Genomic DNA, 16,874 nt, shown 5'->3' with positions numbered 1-16,874 from the left:
GTCAACATCCCATCAGGTATAGGGGAAGGCATTTGTCCATTCTATGTGTGAGTTTCATTACTAAATACAAACGGAGCATTAACTTAATGCCTTGTAATTGTCTGGTGCTGCTGTTGGTTTTTGTTCCGGTTGTTGGCAGATCACCATGCTCTGGAACCCACTTTACACCGTCCAATCCTTTTTGACGTTCATGTAGTTTCTTCTGATTGATGTTAGACCAGTGTACCATTCTGGACAGTGTTACAGCACAAACCTTTCGACTGGTTTTGTCCATGGCACAATTCGATCCACCATACTGCGGTTCCAACTTTCCTACCCATGTGTAATTCTTCACCATCACCTGATTCGTCAAGTCTCTTTCTTATGGTTCACGTGGCTCTAAATTTATTTAACTGGCGGGATGTTTGCGCTGACATTCTCTACAGCTTGGTGATAATCTCTTCAAATAGCGATGAGAATTCATGGGGAATTGTGAAGTTGAAACATGCAAGCTGAAACCAATTTACGTACAAATTCGTCTGTCAATTTAGACGTCATTACCACCAGTCCCGTAAACGTGTTTTTTTTTGTGTGATTCACGGCAAGGCCATGCCATTATCCTTTGTAACTAATGATATCTTGGTGTTGTCATGTTTTCCCGTTTTCCTCACGACGACGTTCAAAACTGATATAAAAGTAGCAAATGTTGGAAAATCTCACAGGCCAGAATGAAGGGACCAAACTCCAGAACGTTGACTGTTTCACCTTGCACAGATGTTGACTGGCCTGCGGAGCGTTTCCAGCATGTTCTGCTTCTATTTCTGTTTCCCAGCATCAGCTGTCTTGTTTTAAATTGTGAAGTCCTTGCATCTGTGTCCTTAACATTGCTACCCCTCATCCACACCCCAGCCGCCACCCCCCCCCCCCGCCCTCCTTTGTGGCAGACATGTCCATGTGTGATGTTGTCTCTTAAAGCTAAAGGTATTTTTTGATTTTGGAACGAACAAATCTTCCTTGGAGATATTCAGTACTGTCTTCTACTACTGAACTTTGCGTGCTACTGAGTAAATCTGTCACAGCAGCAATCTTCCCGTCAAAATTTGTGATACGCAAGCTTAACGTTGTGTTATTAATTATATATTTACATGAACTTTGCGTGTTCCCCAAAGGTCAAATCATTGCGTTTGTGCTTGTTACCAAGTGTGTAAAACCTCTGAGCCCTGAGTTATTGACTTTTATCTCTAAATTTTTGCTGCATCTTTCGGGAAACTGTAATGTGACTGAAGGGTTTGCACAGGCTCTTCCTCTTCTTCCTGTAGTTCCTGCAACTATTCTTGTTCTGGGCAACTTTCTCCTCTCCTTCTGTAGAATGGCTTGGCTCCTTTTAAGATTTCCTTTTACTAATGTCTTCCGGTCTTATGCTCCAGTTCCTGAAAACATTCACAGTTTTTCTCTCCCTCCAACAGAGCAGACTGTCCTTCACTGTCCTTCCAGAAGCAATGATTGACCAGATCGACTACAAAGTCATTTTCTTATATCTAGTCTGTAGCAATATTACACTGTCCTTCTCTCACTTCATTAATATGCACACTAACCCTGTCTCCAGTGGCCCAACTTGTATTTAATGCACCTTCAGCCAACGTGTTTGCCATAAAATTGTTCAATGTTGGAGTTTGGTACTAGACCAATTGTGCGCATGTGGAGCACTGTGCAACTGCCCATATCTGCTAATCATTCTAAACTTACGTGGCGGATCTCCCACATCTGCATAAGGTGCGTTGTTTTCCTTCATGGACACATTATTCTTCACTCTCAACTCGTACTTTTCTTTCAGCTTCCACAGAATTCTCTTCCAGACTTTTCTATCCCACACTTGAAACATTTCCTTCATCCACAACATAGACCAGGCCTCTCTGCCACTGAAACTACTGATGCGTCTTTTCGAATTCTTCCTTTCCTGATGGATGGTCAGCGCATGCGTTAGTTCCTCCTCCTGCCCTCACAACAATCGGACGATGCCTTTAACTCGGTTCGTTGCAGAGACGCAGGATTAATTTCTTCCCGTTCATCGTCCGCAGCTTTGATAGTTTTCCATTATTGGTGCTGTAACTCAACCATTTGTTCTTCTCTAAAGCTGCACCTTGTATCTATTATTGCCATTAGTGTAAAAGAGGTATACCGCATGGAATCATGTCCTTCAGCCCAAATAGTCCATACCGACTAAGTTGCGATCCGATCTAGTCCCATTTGCTTGGGTTTGGTCCATATTCCTCAGAACCTTTCCTCTCCAAGTACATGGTTAAATGTCTTTAAAACGTAGTTATACTCTCTTGTCTAACAACTTCCATGTTCCCACCATTCACTGTGTAAAAAAGTTGGCCCTCAGATCCATTTTAAATCTTTTTCCTCTCACTTTAAAACTATACCTTCTACTTTTCGACTTCCTTGCACGGGGCGGAAAAGACTGTAATCATCCACCTTACCTATGCCTCTCTTGATTTTATGAACCTCCATGCGGTCACACCTCAGCCTTCTTCGCTACAGGAAAGAAATACCAAACTATCCAGTCTCTCCTTGTAACTCAAGCCTTCCAGTTCCCGCAAAATCCTTGCGAATATATTCTGCACAATTTCCAGCTTAAAATTGGAAAAGAACAGAGGTGCAGCTTTAGAGAAGAACAAATTATTGACATTCTTGGTATATCTGGGCGACCAGATCTGCCCAGGATACTCCAAGTGTCGGATCACAACGATTTGTACAATTTGTAATATAATGTCCCAACCCCTGTACTCAACTCCCTAACCGATGAAGGCAAGTGTGCCAAACACCTGCTTCATCGCCCTGTCTACCTGTGTCTTCACTTTCAGGTAACCATGTCCCTGTACCCACTGGTTTCTCTGTTCTACAACACTCTCCTGGAGCCTGTCTGATTTAACAACGTCTCGACTTGTCGGAGTTAAATTCCATCTGTCTTTCGTTGGTCCACTTCCCCAGTTGATTCAGATCCCGTTGCAATTATAATCCTGTTCACTGTCCACTATACCGCTAATTTTATGTCATACTCAAACTTAGTAACCATGTCAACTACATACTTATCCAAATGGTCAATAGAGATGACAAACAACAGGTCCAATTCCGATGGCACATTGGAGATCACAGGCCTCTCATCTGAAAAACAAACCTCCACTACCACCCTCTGACTACTTCCTCCAAATTATATTGCATCGAATTAACTCACCCTATTTCCCATGTGAACTAAACTTCTGGACTAAGCTACCATGCCTTATCAAAGGCCTTGCTAAACACCATATAGACAACCTCTACTGCCCTGGCCTTGCAAAACCTCTTGGACACTTTTTCAAAGAATTCAATCAAGTTTATGACAGACGATTACCCACGCACAAAATCATGCTGATTTTCCCTAGTCAGTCCGTGCCTTTTCAAATGCTGGTCGATCCTGTTTCTCAAAACCCTTCCAGTAACTATCAAACCACTGATGTTCACTTTTACCTCTCATAGGTATCATATGTTCTCCTTTGGCTCTCATAACTTGCCTCTTAAATGTACTACTTTATCTATTATACTTCTCGATGGATTCGCTTGATTCCAGCTGGGAGTCACTCGCCTCTGTTTCACTGAGCAGAACCTCTATATCCCCCAAGAACCAGGATTCCTTAATCCTTCTAGCCTTGCCCTCACTCTCACATGAACATGCTGTACATGAACTCTCCCCATCTTACCTTTGAAGCCTTCCTCTTGCCAGACACTCCATTACCTGCAAACGGACTCTCAAATCAATCACATTTCCCATCCAACGTCTTCAAAATTTGCCTTGCCCCATTTTAGGTCTTTAACTTGGGGACTACTCCCATCATTTTCCCATAACTATTTTTAAACTAACATGGTCACTGGTCGCAGCATGCTTTCCCACTGATACCTCAATCACTTGTCCTGCTTCATTGACCAATGCAAGATCCAGTGATGTTTCTCTCTAGTAGGGCCATCTACATATTGTTTTGGAAACATTGACACAATTAACAAATTTTGCTCAATCCAAACCCTTTGCACTGTGGCTGTCCCACTCAATATTAAGGTATTTAAAATCACGAAATGAATCACCCATTATTACAACCCTTTTACTACCCAGCCTATATTGCCTTTCACAAAATGCTGCACAAGAGGTTGAAAAACAAGATAATATTCCATGGTGTTAGAGGCAAGTTATTTGCATGGATGGAAGATTGGCTAATTGACAGAAGGCAGAGAATGGAGATAAAGGAGCCCTATTCAGGATGGCTGCTGGTGACGAGTAGAGTTCCGCGGGGTTCAGAGTTGGGACCGCAAATTCTCACTCTATACATTAACAATCTGCATGAAGGAATTTATGGTATTTTGGCCAAGGTTGCAGACAATACAAAGGTAAGTGAGGGGACTGGTAGTATGCGGCGACAGGAGTCTGCAGGAGGACGTGGACAGGTTAGGAGAGTGGGCAAAGAATGATAATGGTATAAACTATTTTCTGAATGGGGAGATAATTCAGAAATCGGAGGTGGAAATGGACTTGGGAGTCCTAGTTCTAGATTCCCTTGAGGTTAACTTGTAGGGTTAGTCTTTAGTAAGGAAGGCAAATGCAATATTAACATTGATTTCGAGAGGACTAGAATATAAAAGCAAAGATAGCTTTCTTGGGACTTCATTAACTTTGTTAGGCGTTGGTCAGAGCACATTTGGAATATTGTGAGCAGCATGATGAGCACAAAACAAAACTAAATAAATGGGCACTTATCACGTACCGTTTTCACCATTTCAGGATAGACTAATTCAAGAAGCATATACCAGGAGAATTTGATGGATCTGGGTTCAGAAGGATGAGGGGAGATTTCATTTATACCTACCTTATATTGAAAGGCCTGGATCGAGTAGACGTGGAGAGTATCTTTCCATTAATAGGAAAGTCTAGGATCCGAGGGCACAGCCTCAGATTAAGGGGACTTCTCTTTAAAAATGAGATGAGTAGGAATTTCTTCATCCAGGACTTCATTGGGTGTACTTAGGGTAGTATTGATAGGTTGTTGGTTGAGGTAGAGGGGTATCCGGGAGATCCTTGATTTTGGATATCATTTATTGCAACCGGTGCTCCCGATGCGGCCTCCTCTTTATCGATGAGACTCGACGCAGATTGTGTCACCGCTTCACCGAGCACCTTCGCTCCATCCGCCGCAAAAGCAAGGATTTCCTGGTGGCCACGTACTTCAATTCCACTTCCCCCTCCTATACTGACATGTCTAACCATGGCCTCCTCTTCTGCCACGTTGAAACCAGACGCAGGTTGGAGGAACTACACCTCGTATTGCGCCCTGGTAGCCTCCAACCTGATGGCCTCAACATCGATTTCTCTAACTTCCCTAACCCCTCCCCACCCTTCCCTTTCCTTTCTTTTCTCCACTTTTTTCTCCCTCCTCCCCCTTGCTTTCCATTATTCTTGTGGCCTCCTCCACCATTCTCCTTCCCCTTTCCCCGTCCTTATGACCTGCCCATCTATTCCCCACTTCCCTTTATTCCATGGTCCACTGCCCTTTTCCACTGGATTCCCTCTTGTTCAGCCCTTAGCTTCTTCTACCTATCACCTCTCGGCTTCTTACATCTCCCCCATCTCCCAACCACCTATCTTCGCTATCTCACCTGGACTCACTTATCACCTGAACTAACCTATCACTTTCCTGCGTGTGTTCCCACACACCCCACCCCCCCCCCACCCCCCACGACCTTCTTATTCTGGCTTATGTCTTCCTCATTTCCAGTCCCAATGAAGCGTCTCGGCCCGAAACGTAGACTGTTTATTTCCCTCCATAGATGCTACCTGACCTGCCGAGTTCGTCCAGCACGTTTTGTGTGTGTTGACCCACCTACCTGACTAAACAATTGGTGTAATCACCTCCATGAAACTCCTATCTATAACACTCCCTGTGCCCTTTATGTTTCTGAGTGTGTCTATCTGCCACTCAGCTGTTCCATGTATTCTGAGAGAAGCTGCTGCTGGAAATTTCCTGAAAATATTGTCATCAGGGACATTGGACCGCTCCCTGACCCCCCAGATCTGACAGGCGGAACACTGCACTCCAAATGACTGACATTTCTGTCCCTTTAATAAACTAACAGACTGAGGAAAAATGAAAAAAAGTCTTAACTTGTCCTTACCTTTTTGATGTTCCTCTTCTCATCATAGCCCAGTGTTCACCAAAGCCCGCACTATGACCACCAGCAGCATTTCCAATTCAAAACAGCCCTTCTAAAAATGGCAGGTCCAATAAAGTATATCCTTTACAAATTCTATTCTTACTATTGCTGCACCTTTCACCTCCAAACTCCACTCTTTTCTTGCGGATTCTCACCCCGCTCCCACCAGCTGTTCATCCTCTCTCGCATTATCCACTGTGTTCATTGGCAGACTGGCAACAACTAGTATCCGATTCTCATACTTTTGAGCTTTAACATCTCTGATGTAAACAAAGTTAGTAGCTTTAAACAAGAAACCCGAAGTGGAAAAATCTGGAGACTGTGGATGTCCAAAAGAAAAAAAAACTGATTCGGTCACACCTGTATAATTGCGGCTACATTGACATAGATGACAATTCCTTGTGGAGGATGCGAAAGAGCGTTCAGCAGAAAATGACAAGGTGTGAGGGGTTTCAGTGACACGAGGAAATGGAGAATATGGGAACATTTCTTTGAGCTGAGAAGGTTAATGCGAAATTTAGTTCAGCAATTCAGAATCATGATGAACGTAGGTGGGTCAAGTAAGGAGAAATGGTGTCCAGAGTCGGCGGAGTTGGCAACAAGCTGGGATATTTTACAAAGTTGTCAGCTATAGCTGGTGTGGGGGTGGGGTGGTGGAGGAGGAAGTGAGAGTTTTTAAGCAATATGTTATAATCCTGGATGTGCTGCTTTTAAAGGATTCAGTCCTAACATAAGGCAAAGGTAATGGTTCTGGGAAGGTGAAATCGGACAGGAGGAATATAAAAGAAGCAGGAAAGAATTTAAACATGGAACCAAGGGGTGGGGGGTGGTTAAAGTCACCCTGAAAATGCCCTTGGCAAATGGGATTAAGGAAAATCCCAAAGCATTTTATACATGCACTAAAAACAAAAGGGTTGCTGGGAAACGGGTAGCACAACTGAAGGACATAGGATGACATTTATACCTGGAGCCAGAAGAAGTGGGTAGTTACTAAGTGTCTACTTTGCATCAGTATTCACAAACAATGGCACGGAGGACAGTAAAATTACAGAAGGGTATGTTGATTTTCTCGGCCATGTTTATATCAAGAAGGTTAATGTGTTCAATCTCTCCAAGAACATTAAGGTGGAAATGCTTCCATGGCCGATGGGATCTTTAACATATTTTTGGGAGAGGCAAGAGAGATTGATGGGGCAATGATAGAAATCCTTGCACTCTCTTTTGCCAGAGGTGAGGCCCCAGTAGACTGAAAAATAGTCCAATATTGCTCTTTTATGTGAGAAAGGCAGTAGGAATAATCCAACATTTTTTTTGGCCAGTGAGCCTTACATTGGTGGTAGGTAATCATTGAAGAAAATTCCCAGGAATAGGATTTGATCGCATTGGGAAATGCGTGGACTCACTGGAGATTGCCAGCATGGCTTTGCTCTGGGAAGGATATTTAATACGAATTTGATTGAGTTTATTTTAATGTAGCTCATAGTAAGCCGATCCAGGAGATTAAGGCACATAAAATTGATTAGATTAAAATATAACTTTGTCATAGAAGACAGGTTTAGTGATGGAGGGGTGTCATTCTGAATAGATGCCTGTGACCAGTGGAGTTCCGCATCATAATGAAGAACATTAAGGCGGATAAATAACCAGGGTCTGATGGGATCTATCTCATATTGCAAAGAGAGGCAAGAGAGGAGATTTCTGGGACCATTATAAGTATCTTTGTGTCCTCTCCAGCTACGGCCGACTCAGAGGACTGGATATTAGTCACTGTTGTTTCCTTGTTTATGAAGGACAATAGGGATGACCAGGATATTACAGGCCAATGAGCCTCCCATCCGTGGTGCGGCAACTATTGGGGAGGATTCTTATGGATAGGATTTACTTACATTTGAAAAAAAGCATTGGTTTTTCAGCGGTAGCCATCACGACGTTGTGCGGGACAGTTTATGCCTTACAAATTTGATTGAGTTTTTTGAGCAGGTGACGAAGCCAACTGATGAGGATAGCGCAGTGAGTGTTGTATATTTAGACTCGAGTAAGGCATTTGTAAAGGTCCGTCCTGGTTGGCTGATCCAGAAGATTAAGATTTATGGAATCTATGGTGACTTGGTAGATTGGATTAAAAATTGGCTTGGCCACAGAAGACAGTGGTGTTCTGCACCGTTCAGTACTGGGACTTCTATTGTTATATACCACAGACAGTTATATACACGAAACTGCAGATGGGTTGATAAGTAAGTTTGCGGATGACACGACAATTGGTGGAGTTGTGAATAATGAAAATCTTGTCAAAGCAAACAGAAGAATATAGGTCATTTGCAGATATGGACGGGGAAATGGCAGGTGGAGTTTATCCGGGAAAGTGTGAGGTGTTATAGTTAGGGTGATGAAATGTAAGAGGATACTATATAGTAAATGACATGACCCTTTGGAACACTGATGTACAGTAGGATATTGGAGTTCAAGTCCAGAGATCCCTGAAAATAGCAATACAAGTAGATAGGGTGGTAAGTAAGGTGCATGTAATTCTCGTCTTCATAGGCCGGGGATTAAGTATAGGAGTCAAAGGAGTCATGTTGCATCTGTATAAAACTTTGGTTCGGCCGCATTTGGACTATTGTGTGCAGTTATTGTCGCCACATTGCAGGAAATATGTGGAGACTTTGGATAGGGTGAAGAAGAAGTTCAAGAAGATTTTGTCTGTATTGGACAATATCATTCCAAGCTAGAATGGCATGCACAACTTGGAGTGGAATCTACAGGTGGTGGTGATCCTTTCTTCTGCTGCCCTTGTCCTTCTTGGCCGTTCAGCTCATGGCTTTCGAAAGGGCTCTTGGAGTGTTCTGGGTGGGTAACCTTTTTAAGAGTATGCACGCTGCAGCCACTGTGCACTAGTGCTGGAGAGAATGAGTGTTTTAGGTGATGAATGAGGATGCAAATCAAGACTGATGATTTATCCTGGATGATGTCAAACGTTATGAGAAACTTTGGAGTTGCACTGATCAGGGATAGTGGCATCCTGCTCCTGACTAGCATATTGAATGTGCTGGAATGGACCTGGGTGTTCGGAGAGGAGTCACTCTACACAGACTTTTCCTGTTCTTTTAGTCACAATAAGTAATTGCAGATTGCAGTTCAGTTTCTCTCCAATGATTGCATATGAGATGTTGATGGCTTGGGACACAGATTATGGTAATCTCGTTGAATGCAAATGGTAGGAAGAAAGTCTATCTGTCATGTGAATTTTACTTTGCTCTTAGCAGCCCATGCCTGAATATTGTCTAGTTCTTGCTGCATGCAGACAAATACTGCTTCGTTTGCTAAGAAGGTGTAAATAAATTTGAACATTGTGCAATCATCAGTGAACGTCCCGACTTCTGACCTTGTGATGAAAGGAATATTGCTGATGAAGCAGGCAAAGATATTTGGGCTTAGAACACTCTCCTGAGGACTCCTGTAGTGATGTTCTGGGTCTGGGATAATTGACCTTCAACAGCAACAAACATTCTCCTTTCTGTGATCTATGATGCCAACCTTTGAAGTTTCATTCCATTGATATTCGCTGACTTCAAATATATCAGCATTTCACCTCACCACTGAATTCAACTGTTAGGTTCAATTTCGACCAAGGCTGCAATACTTGGGCTTGTTAATGCTCTGTGGATTGACGAGTAGATTTTTGATGAGTCTCTGTTTCTCTCATTCCCCACCATCAATATCCACTCACCTTCTCACAGCAATTTCCCGTATATCGGCGTGTGTCCATTTCCTTTGTCGCTTCACAGCACCTTGTGCGAAAACAGTCCTTCCAGGTGAACCAGTGTCACAGGCGCATGTCTTCCAATCTCATGGACCACATTCAGAGCTGGTCAGTTGCTCCACTGAGCTGGTAAAACCAAATATAGAAGTCCACAATGGTACCCCTGGGCTTATAACTTTCTCTCCCGTTAATTCTCCATCCCACTCCTACTCTGACATCCCTCCATTTGTGCTTCTGCAGTGTTGCAATGAGGCCTAAAATAAAATTGAGAAATAACATTTCACATTCAGCCCTGGCATAATACAGCCCAAATAATCGACACTGAATTAAATAATTTCAGATAACAGCCGCTCCAGGCTTGTGCTTCATTTTTTTCTCTCTCCTCTGCTAGTAATTTCAGTAAACTTGTCCTCTCCAATACCCCTCACAAGACATTTCTTTTATTTACCAGTCTTTCCCATCCTCTCTCAGTCAGTACTACTGCCACCTGCCATTCAATTTATCAGCTTTCTCCTCTATCACTCACCACTCTGTTCCTCCCATTTTTCTCTGCGACAACTCCTAATTCTAGCTTTTCTCAATTCGGATGGAAGGTCAATGACAGGAGCTATTAACTCTGTTTCTATCTCCACAGATAGTAAATGACCTTCTGTTTCCAGCATTTCTATTCTTATTTCATTTTCTCATCATCTGCGGTATTTAGGTGTTAGATCAGGACAAGCTTGGCCTTAAGTGCCAAAGGAAGTAAGTGAATCCATAGAGGCTCAGATGGTCAGCTGAAAAACGCATGAAGTCCTTACTGTTTCTGTTAGAGCAGGATCACAGAGAAAGAAAGAATGAAGCTAATGTACAATGCAGGATGAGTGTGAAATATTGGGCTGTCGGACAAGAAACATCAAGACCCCATATTGATTCATGCCAGCCTGGACTGGTGATGAAAGGCCAGACCGATTTATTTGTTACTTTGTTTGTATTTACATCTGTGGGGGTGACGGCCAGAGTTGCAGATAACAATGGTTCAAATTAACACTGATCTGAGGGGGATGAGGTCGCCGGATTAAATGCTGTCAGCGCCAGAGTTTGAGACGTGAATTTGTAGCTAAATATGAATGAGAGGAGCGGTCTTATCCACAGGTCAGAAGCAGGCGGAGTGGACTTCAGAGGATAAAGAGGAATTTGGATGGAAAATGACTCAAGTCACTGATCACATCTGGTTGAGGACGGATTGAACAAAAACGACGGGAGATTGGTACCCGCGAGGAGAATCAGCAATATGGAAGTAAACACATCGGATAAACCGAAGGAAGTATAGTAAACACCGACCATCCGTTATCTGATTGTTCGTAAATCTCATGTTTCTACAACTGAGTGACAGACAGTGGGCAAGGACAATTCTATTTGGTTAGCGCTGAGCTTCAAAAAGTGTCTGATCGTGATATTGGGAGTTTATGTGGGTCTCCAAATAGTGACCAAGTGTGTGGTGGGATGGGAGGAAGGTGCAAAATTGCAAATAAATGACAGAACTGTGCAAGAACAATTGTATGGTGACATTGGGGGACTTTAGTTACTAAAGCTCTGATTTGGGGTCACGCTATTGTGAACAGCAAGGGGGGAGAGGATTATTTTTTGAAAAATGTTGTGGAGAATGTCTGTCGCCAGCAAGATCTCAGCCCAGATAGGAAGCAGACGTTCCTAAATCCTGTGCGAGGACTTAAGTGGGGCTGAGTGAACCAAGTATCACTGCAGGAAGGGTGAACATCTTAACATTAGTTTAGTCGTGGAGAAGAGCAGAGGTTAATCCATGGTCGAACTTCTGAAACTGACAGAGTATTAACTTCAGTGAGCTGAGATTGATTTGCACACAAATGCAGGCAGAGAAAGAATGATGAGAGACTGTTAAAGAGGGATGGCAATAATCCGGGAAAAATTTTCAAGTAGCTGGCGAATTAAGAAAGAACAAAGTGGATTTATAAAATGTGAATTATGTTTGATTAAGCTGATATATTTTCTAATGAATTATTGAACAGCGTTGATAAAGGGGTTGCAGTGCATATCTTTTTTTATGATTTTAGGAAAAAACTTAACAGAGAGAAAAAAAACACATGAGACGCCGGTTCACTAAATTATTGACATCAGGTAGACCCCATGTCATGTTTACCCCTCAGCCTACGATCGCTGACCTGTCCAACAACTGGAAGGGATTTCATAGGTCATGCAAATCAAATACTTGCTGTCAAATGAGAACAACTTGTCTCTCAGAATCTCTCCAGTTCTATTCTCCTTAAAATAAGTCCTGTTTCTGATTTATTATGTTCATTATGACGTTTGTTCCCAGGTGAGTAAATGGACATTTCATCCTGATACGTATCACTCTGCTCGGAATCATTCTGTTCACTATCTGTTTCCAATCGCGCTGCTCGCATCACTCTGCTCCCCATCTCCCCGCCCCTGATCATTCTGCTCCCACTCACTTTGCTCCGGATCACTTTGGAGCCTGTCTCTCTGCTCTGCAAAATTCTGCTCTGTGTCGCTCTGCTCGTCATCTCTCTGCTTCCCATCAATCTTCTCTTCATAGCTGCTGCAATCTGACTGTTCCAGATCACTTTGCTCCGCTCTCAGTTTCTACCTGTGCACCTGTTATTTTTTCCATCTCCTCTCAGAACTCAATTATTAGTTACTTTGCGGTTTTGTATCTTTGCCTTTTTACCCGTCATTGACAGCACGTTCTTCCCAGTTCTCTTTGCTACCCGCTCTTTGATATAGGCTAGGAAAGGGTTTCTCAAATCACTTCATTTTCAGGAGCCTCTTTGTTTCTCCCTCCCTCTGTTCCCAGCTGACTCTGATCCCAGGTTAGTGTCTTCTCATCTGCTTTCCAAACTGACTCTGTGTTTTCTCTCTTACCCACACCGCCCTCCCAGCTCACATATCCCTGTTTATTTAATCCCCAATTTGCTCCATCCTTCGGCCTCTCTGTTCATTGCTCACTTACTCCCCAGCTCCTATCTGTTACGTCCATATGTTGCCTGCTCTGTTGATCGTTGGGTCTTCATATTCAAATCTGGGTCGCTTGGCCCTGTTGGTTGGGCCTCTGTGTCCTCTTCCCGGTGTAATCACCGTGCAGTACTACTCTACTGGATCTAGGACACCTGTAAAGGCTCACGAAAATCTGGAACGTCATTACAGCACATTCTATTCATTATATTCACAAGGACAAACAGTTATTGGTCATCTAGTATTTGACATGGTGTGATTGATGAATTTGACTTGGAATGACAACTTTCTCTGGGGTTTTATTCCAGCATTCTGGTCCGCAAATGTCACCATTGTTTCAAGCTTGTAAAGGTAAACAACTGGAAAGTAATATCAGAGAGCCAGGAAGGCCGTTCTGGAACTGTGTAACTCAGGCCACTGATCTAATACTGCGTGCATTTCTGGTCTGTGCATCACAGGAAGGATGAGAACTCAAGAGGGCACACTGGGGGGTTACCGGAATAATGACACGGCTGAAAATGTTGAGTACGGAGAGACTTGCTGGCCTGCAGTGATTTTCTTTGCCACAGGTGATCGGCTTGGTCGGAATTATTTAGTTGTTTCTTTTCTCGGCAGGTCGATAAGGAAAGACATAGATATCGAATTATTTGAGTTTATTTTGCTTCAATCTGTACACCTTGTAAATATGCAATGAAATCAGATCATGAGCCCTCCATATTTTCTAACGTAAGGGAACTCCAGAGCTCAATGGAAGGAGGAGTTTGTCTTTACAGCCCATGAACAAGTCGGCTTCTTCATTCAGACGCTGCTGACCTGTGGGATTCTATATCTCTCTGCTTCATCATCCGCTATTCCCTTCTCCTTATATAGTCAGCCAGGATCAAAGATAACTTTCTTTACTCCGATTTTGTGAGTCCGAGCAGCCGTGTAATGTCAATTACGGAACCATGGAGTCTTCCAACAAATAGGACAGGGGTGGCCGATATTGCAGGTATGAGGGTGGATTGTGAGGTGGTGCACTCCTTTCAACACCAACGCTGGACTCTGCATGCTCCCTATGCATGGGCCCGCGGTTCTCGATGCCAAGCTAACCCTCCTTCACCTGTTAGGCCAAAGATTCCCAGGAGTCAATGCAGATATTGAATTTCTTTAAGGACATTTTAAGCAAATCCACCAGTCTTTTCCTTTGTCCCCTTGTAATTTTCCCATGCTCACACTCAAAAACACATCAATTATTGACCAACTCATTGGATGAATGATGTTTCCTTCTCGTCAGATATTGATAAATTGCTTGCCGCTTATGCATTTTGGGAAGTCAACAAGAAATATACTATCTATCCTTAATAATATATTTATATAAATGTTGTTAAGCTAACAAACTAAGGTGAAACAGCTTCATTTCCACATCAATAATATGCAGAAATAGGGAAAAGCGAATTACTGTTTTTATTATATACACTGCCCCTAATGGAATCAATTTTACAGTTTAAGGGAAATTACTAAATTGCCAGGAATTTGTCCCCTGACAGTCTGCTTCTGGTTCCCCGTCAGTGTAACCACAGATCACCTCTCTCTGCCCCTACCCGAGATCGCTAATGGGAATAAGCTGATTGGATAAATCGACATTAAATACTAATACTCATTTCTATTATTCTAATCTTTATCACAACAAAGCACAACAAAAGTCCACGCTCCTTCTTAGTACAACAAAGTGAACACAAGTTAATCAAAGGTCATGATACATTTGTAGAAAACAACCCAGGAGCACTGGAACAGGAACGAAGGGTGGGAAGAGAGGGATCAATGACCTTACTAAGTGAAAGTTTCTTTCATCTTCAGCTCAATATGTCTTCCCGTCTTTGTAAATGGGAGCTCCCGCTCCACTGATTTCTGATTTGTCAGAAACCTGTTATTATAGTTTCCCTTCAACCTCCGCTGAAGAAGTTTAACAAATGTTAATCGCATAAAATCTTCAGTCTTTACACAGAGTGGTGATGAATCTGTCCTTGAACTCCACATTCTTCAATCAGCAAGAACTCGAGGAACTTGAGTCTGCTTATGGATCGGGTGGGCTAGAAGCGGTTGCACCCCTCATCCAGGAAAAGTTCCACAATCTGAAAAGTGCCGAGCTTCACATTGCAGTGACAGGAGAAGCGGGTGTAGGGAAATCCACCTTCATCAACGCTATAAGAGGGCTGCGAGGTTCTGATGAGGGTGCAGCTGAAACTGGAAATATGGAAACCACAATGGAGCCAATCCAATACAAACATCCCAGCTTCCCTGAACTTTGCTTCTGGGACCTGCCGGGAGTTGGAACATTAAAATTTCCAGTGGAGGATTACCTTTGTAAAATGAATTTTGAAAAATACGATTTTTTTATCATAATCTCAAGAGGTCGATTTACAGAAAATGATGCAAATCTTGCCAAAGAGATTAAAAGGTTGAATAAGAATTTCTACTTTGTGCGATCTCAAATTGACAACGACCTCCATGCTCTTGAAATGGAGGACAGATTGGCTGATAAAGAGACAGAACTTATCAAGATTAAGAATTACTGTGTGGAAGGCTTGAACTTAGCTGGGGTTTCACCATCCACTGTTATGCTGATATCAAGCTTTCAGGTGAGGGACTTTGATTTTCCAGCATTAAAAGAAACTTTTCTGAATAACCTTGACGATATAAAGAAAGATGTTTTCTTAAGGACACTCCCGAACACAACCTTGAAGATATTGGAACAGAAAACAGATCACCTGAAAAAACGAATCTGGATATTTGCCACAGTTTCAGGAACAGTTGGGGCTGTGCCAATTCCTGGATTGTCCTTTGCCTGTGACGTTGGAATACTGGTTAAAGCTATAAAAGAATTCCGTGAATATCTCCGTCTTGATGATGCCTCTCTTCAAAGACTGGCCGACACAACTGGAAAACCGATAGAAGTTCTAAAAGCAGAAGTGAAAACCCCTTTGATTGGTGAAGTAAACGAGGATCTTGTGAAGAGAATGCTCTTGGGTAGCGCTGCTGCTGGTATTTCAGCTGCTGAAGTTGCTGTTGATGCCATACCAGTCATCGGTTGCATTTTTGGAGCAGGATCATCATTTGTAGCAACGTACAAGCTACTGAACGATGTACTGAATGACCTTGTGGAGAATGCACGGAAAGTGGTGAAGGCTGCTTTCAAAATTGATTGAAATGATTCCCATTAAAACATCGGCGGATTGAGTTCCTATAAATCATTAGAAATTCAAGAAAGAAATCAGGATAAATGTCATCTCCTGTATTTTCAGGACACTCCAAATTATTTCCCAACTGATTAATTATGTTTGAAGCTCAGTTGCTGTTGTAACCGTGGCAATCACGGCAAACGAACTGACGGATAGTGTTGAATAGAATACTGGGAGATTCCCTCTATCTCTCCTCACATGGGGCCGCGGAATTTTCCACATGCAACCCAGCCCCCGGCCCCCCCCCCCCCCCCCCCCCCCCCCCCCCCCCCCCCCCCCCCCCCCCCCCCCCCCCCACCGATACTAAATGATGCCTCAGCTCATCAATTAAAATTGAGCTTTTATATTTGATTACCGGGCACCGTGCGTTTTTCACTCAGTGTGAGCCAGGTGGTGGGCTCACATGTTTGGAACTTCAGGCATTCGGAGCACACTTGACTTGCTTTCCCTCCATTTCATCGCGTGAATTTTCTTGAGCAGTTGCTGATTTCTGTCGCCATTCCCCTCCATTGACGCCACTGGTTCTTCCGCTGACGGGAACTTTCATTACAGCTTACACATCATTGATAAAAGAAGAACTTCACATGAACTACTGAGGAATTGGAAACATCCTACAAGTACATCGTGCTCAATATTCTGAGTGTTGGCTGTCCTTGCGCTGATAGTGAGCCCACTGAAATCTCCAG

At 43.1% G+C, this 16,874-nt stretch overlaps 1 protein-coding gene across 1 annotated transcript; it reads left to right on the top strand.

Moving 5' to 3' along the window:
• The first annotated feature begins 14,961 nt into the window (after positions 1-14,961).
• On the top strand, positions 14,962-16,155 carry LOC127573787 (interferon-inducible GTPase 5-like). Its single transcript, XM_052022292.1, has one exon. The coding sequence runs from the start codon at positions 14,962-14,964 to the stop codon at positions 16,153-16,155; it is 1,194 nt and encodes a 397-aa protein (XP_051878252.1).
• The last annotated feature ends 719 nt before the right edge of the window (positions 16,156-16,874 follow it).

This window comes from Pristis pectinata, chromosome 8 (assembly GCF_009764475.1).
Source record: "Pristis pectinata isolate sPriPec2 chromosome 8, sPriPec2.1.pri, whole genome shotgun sequence".
NCBI classification, from domain to species: Eukaryota; Metazoa; Chordata; class Chondrichthyes; order Rhinopristiformes; family Pristidae; genus Pristis; species Pristis pectinata.
Note: the sequence above shows the minus strand (reverse complement) of the source record. Positions and strands in the feature narration are given on the sequence as shown.

Excerpts from the sequence above, each read along its gene's own strand:
- LOC127573787 (XM_052022292.1), top strand. The coding sequence starts at position 14,962 with ATGAATCTGTCCTTGAACTCCACATTCTTCAATCAGCAAGAACTCGAG.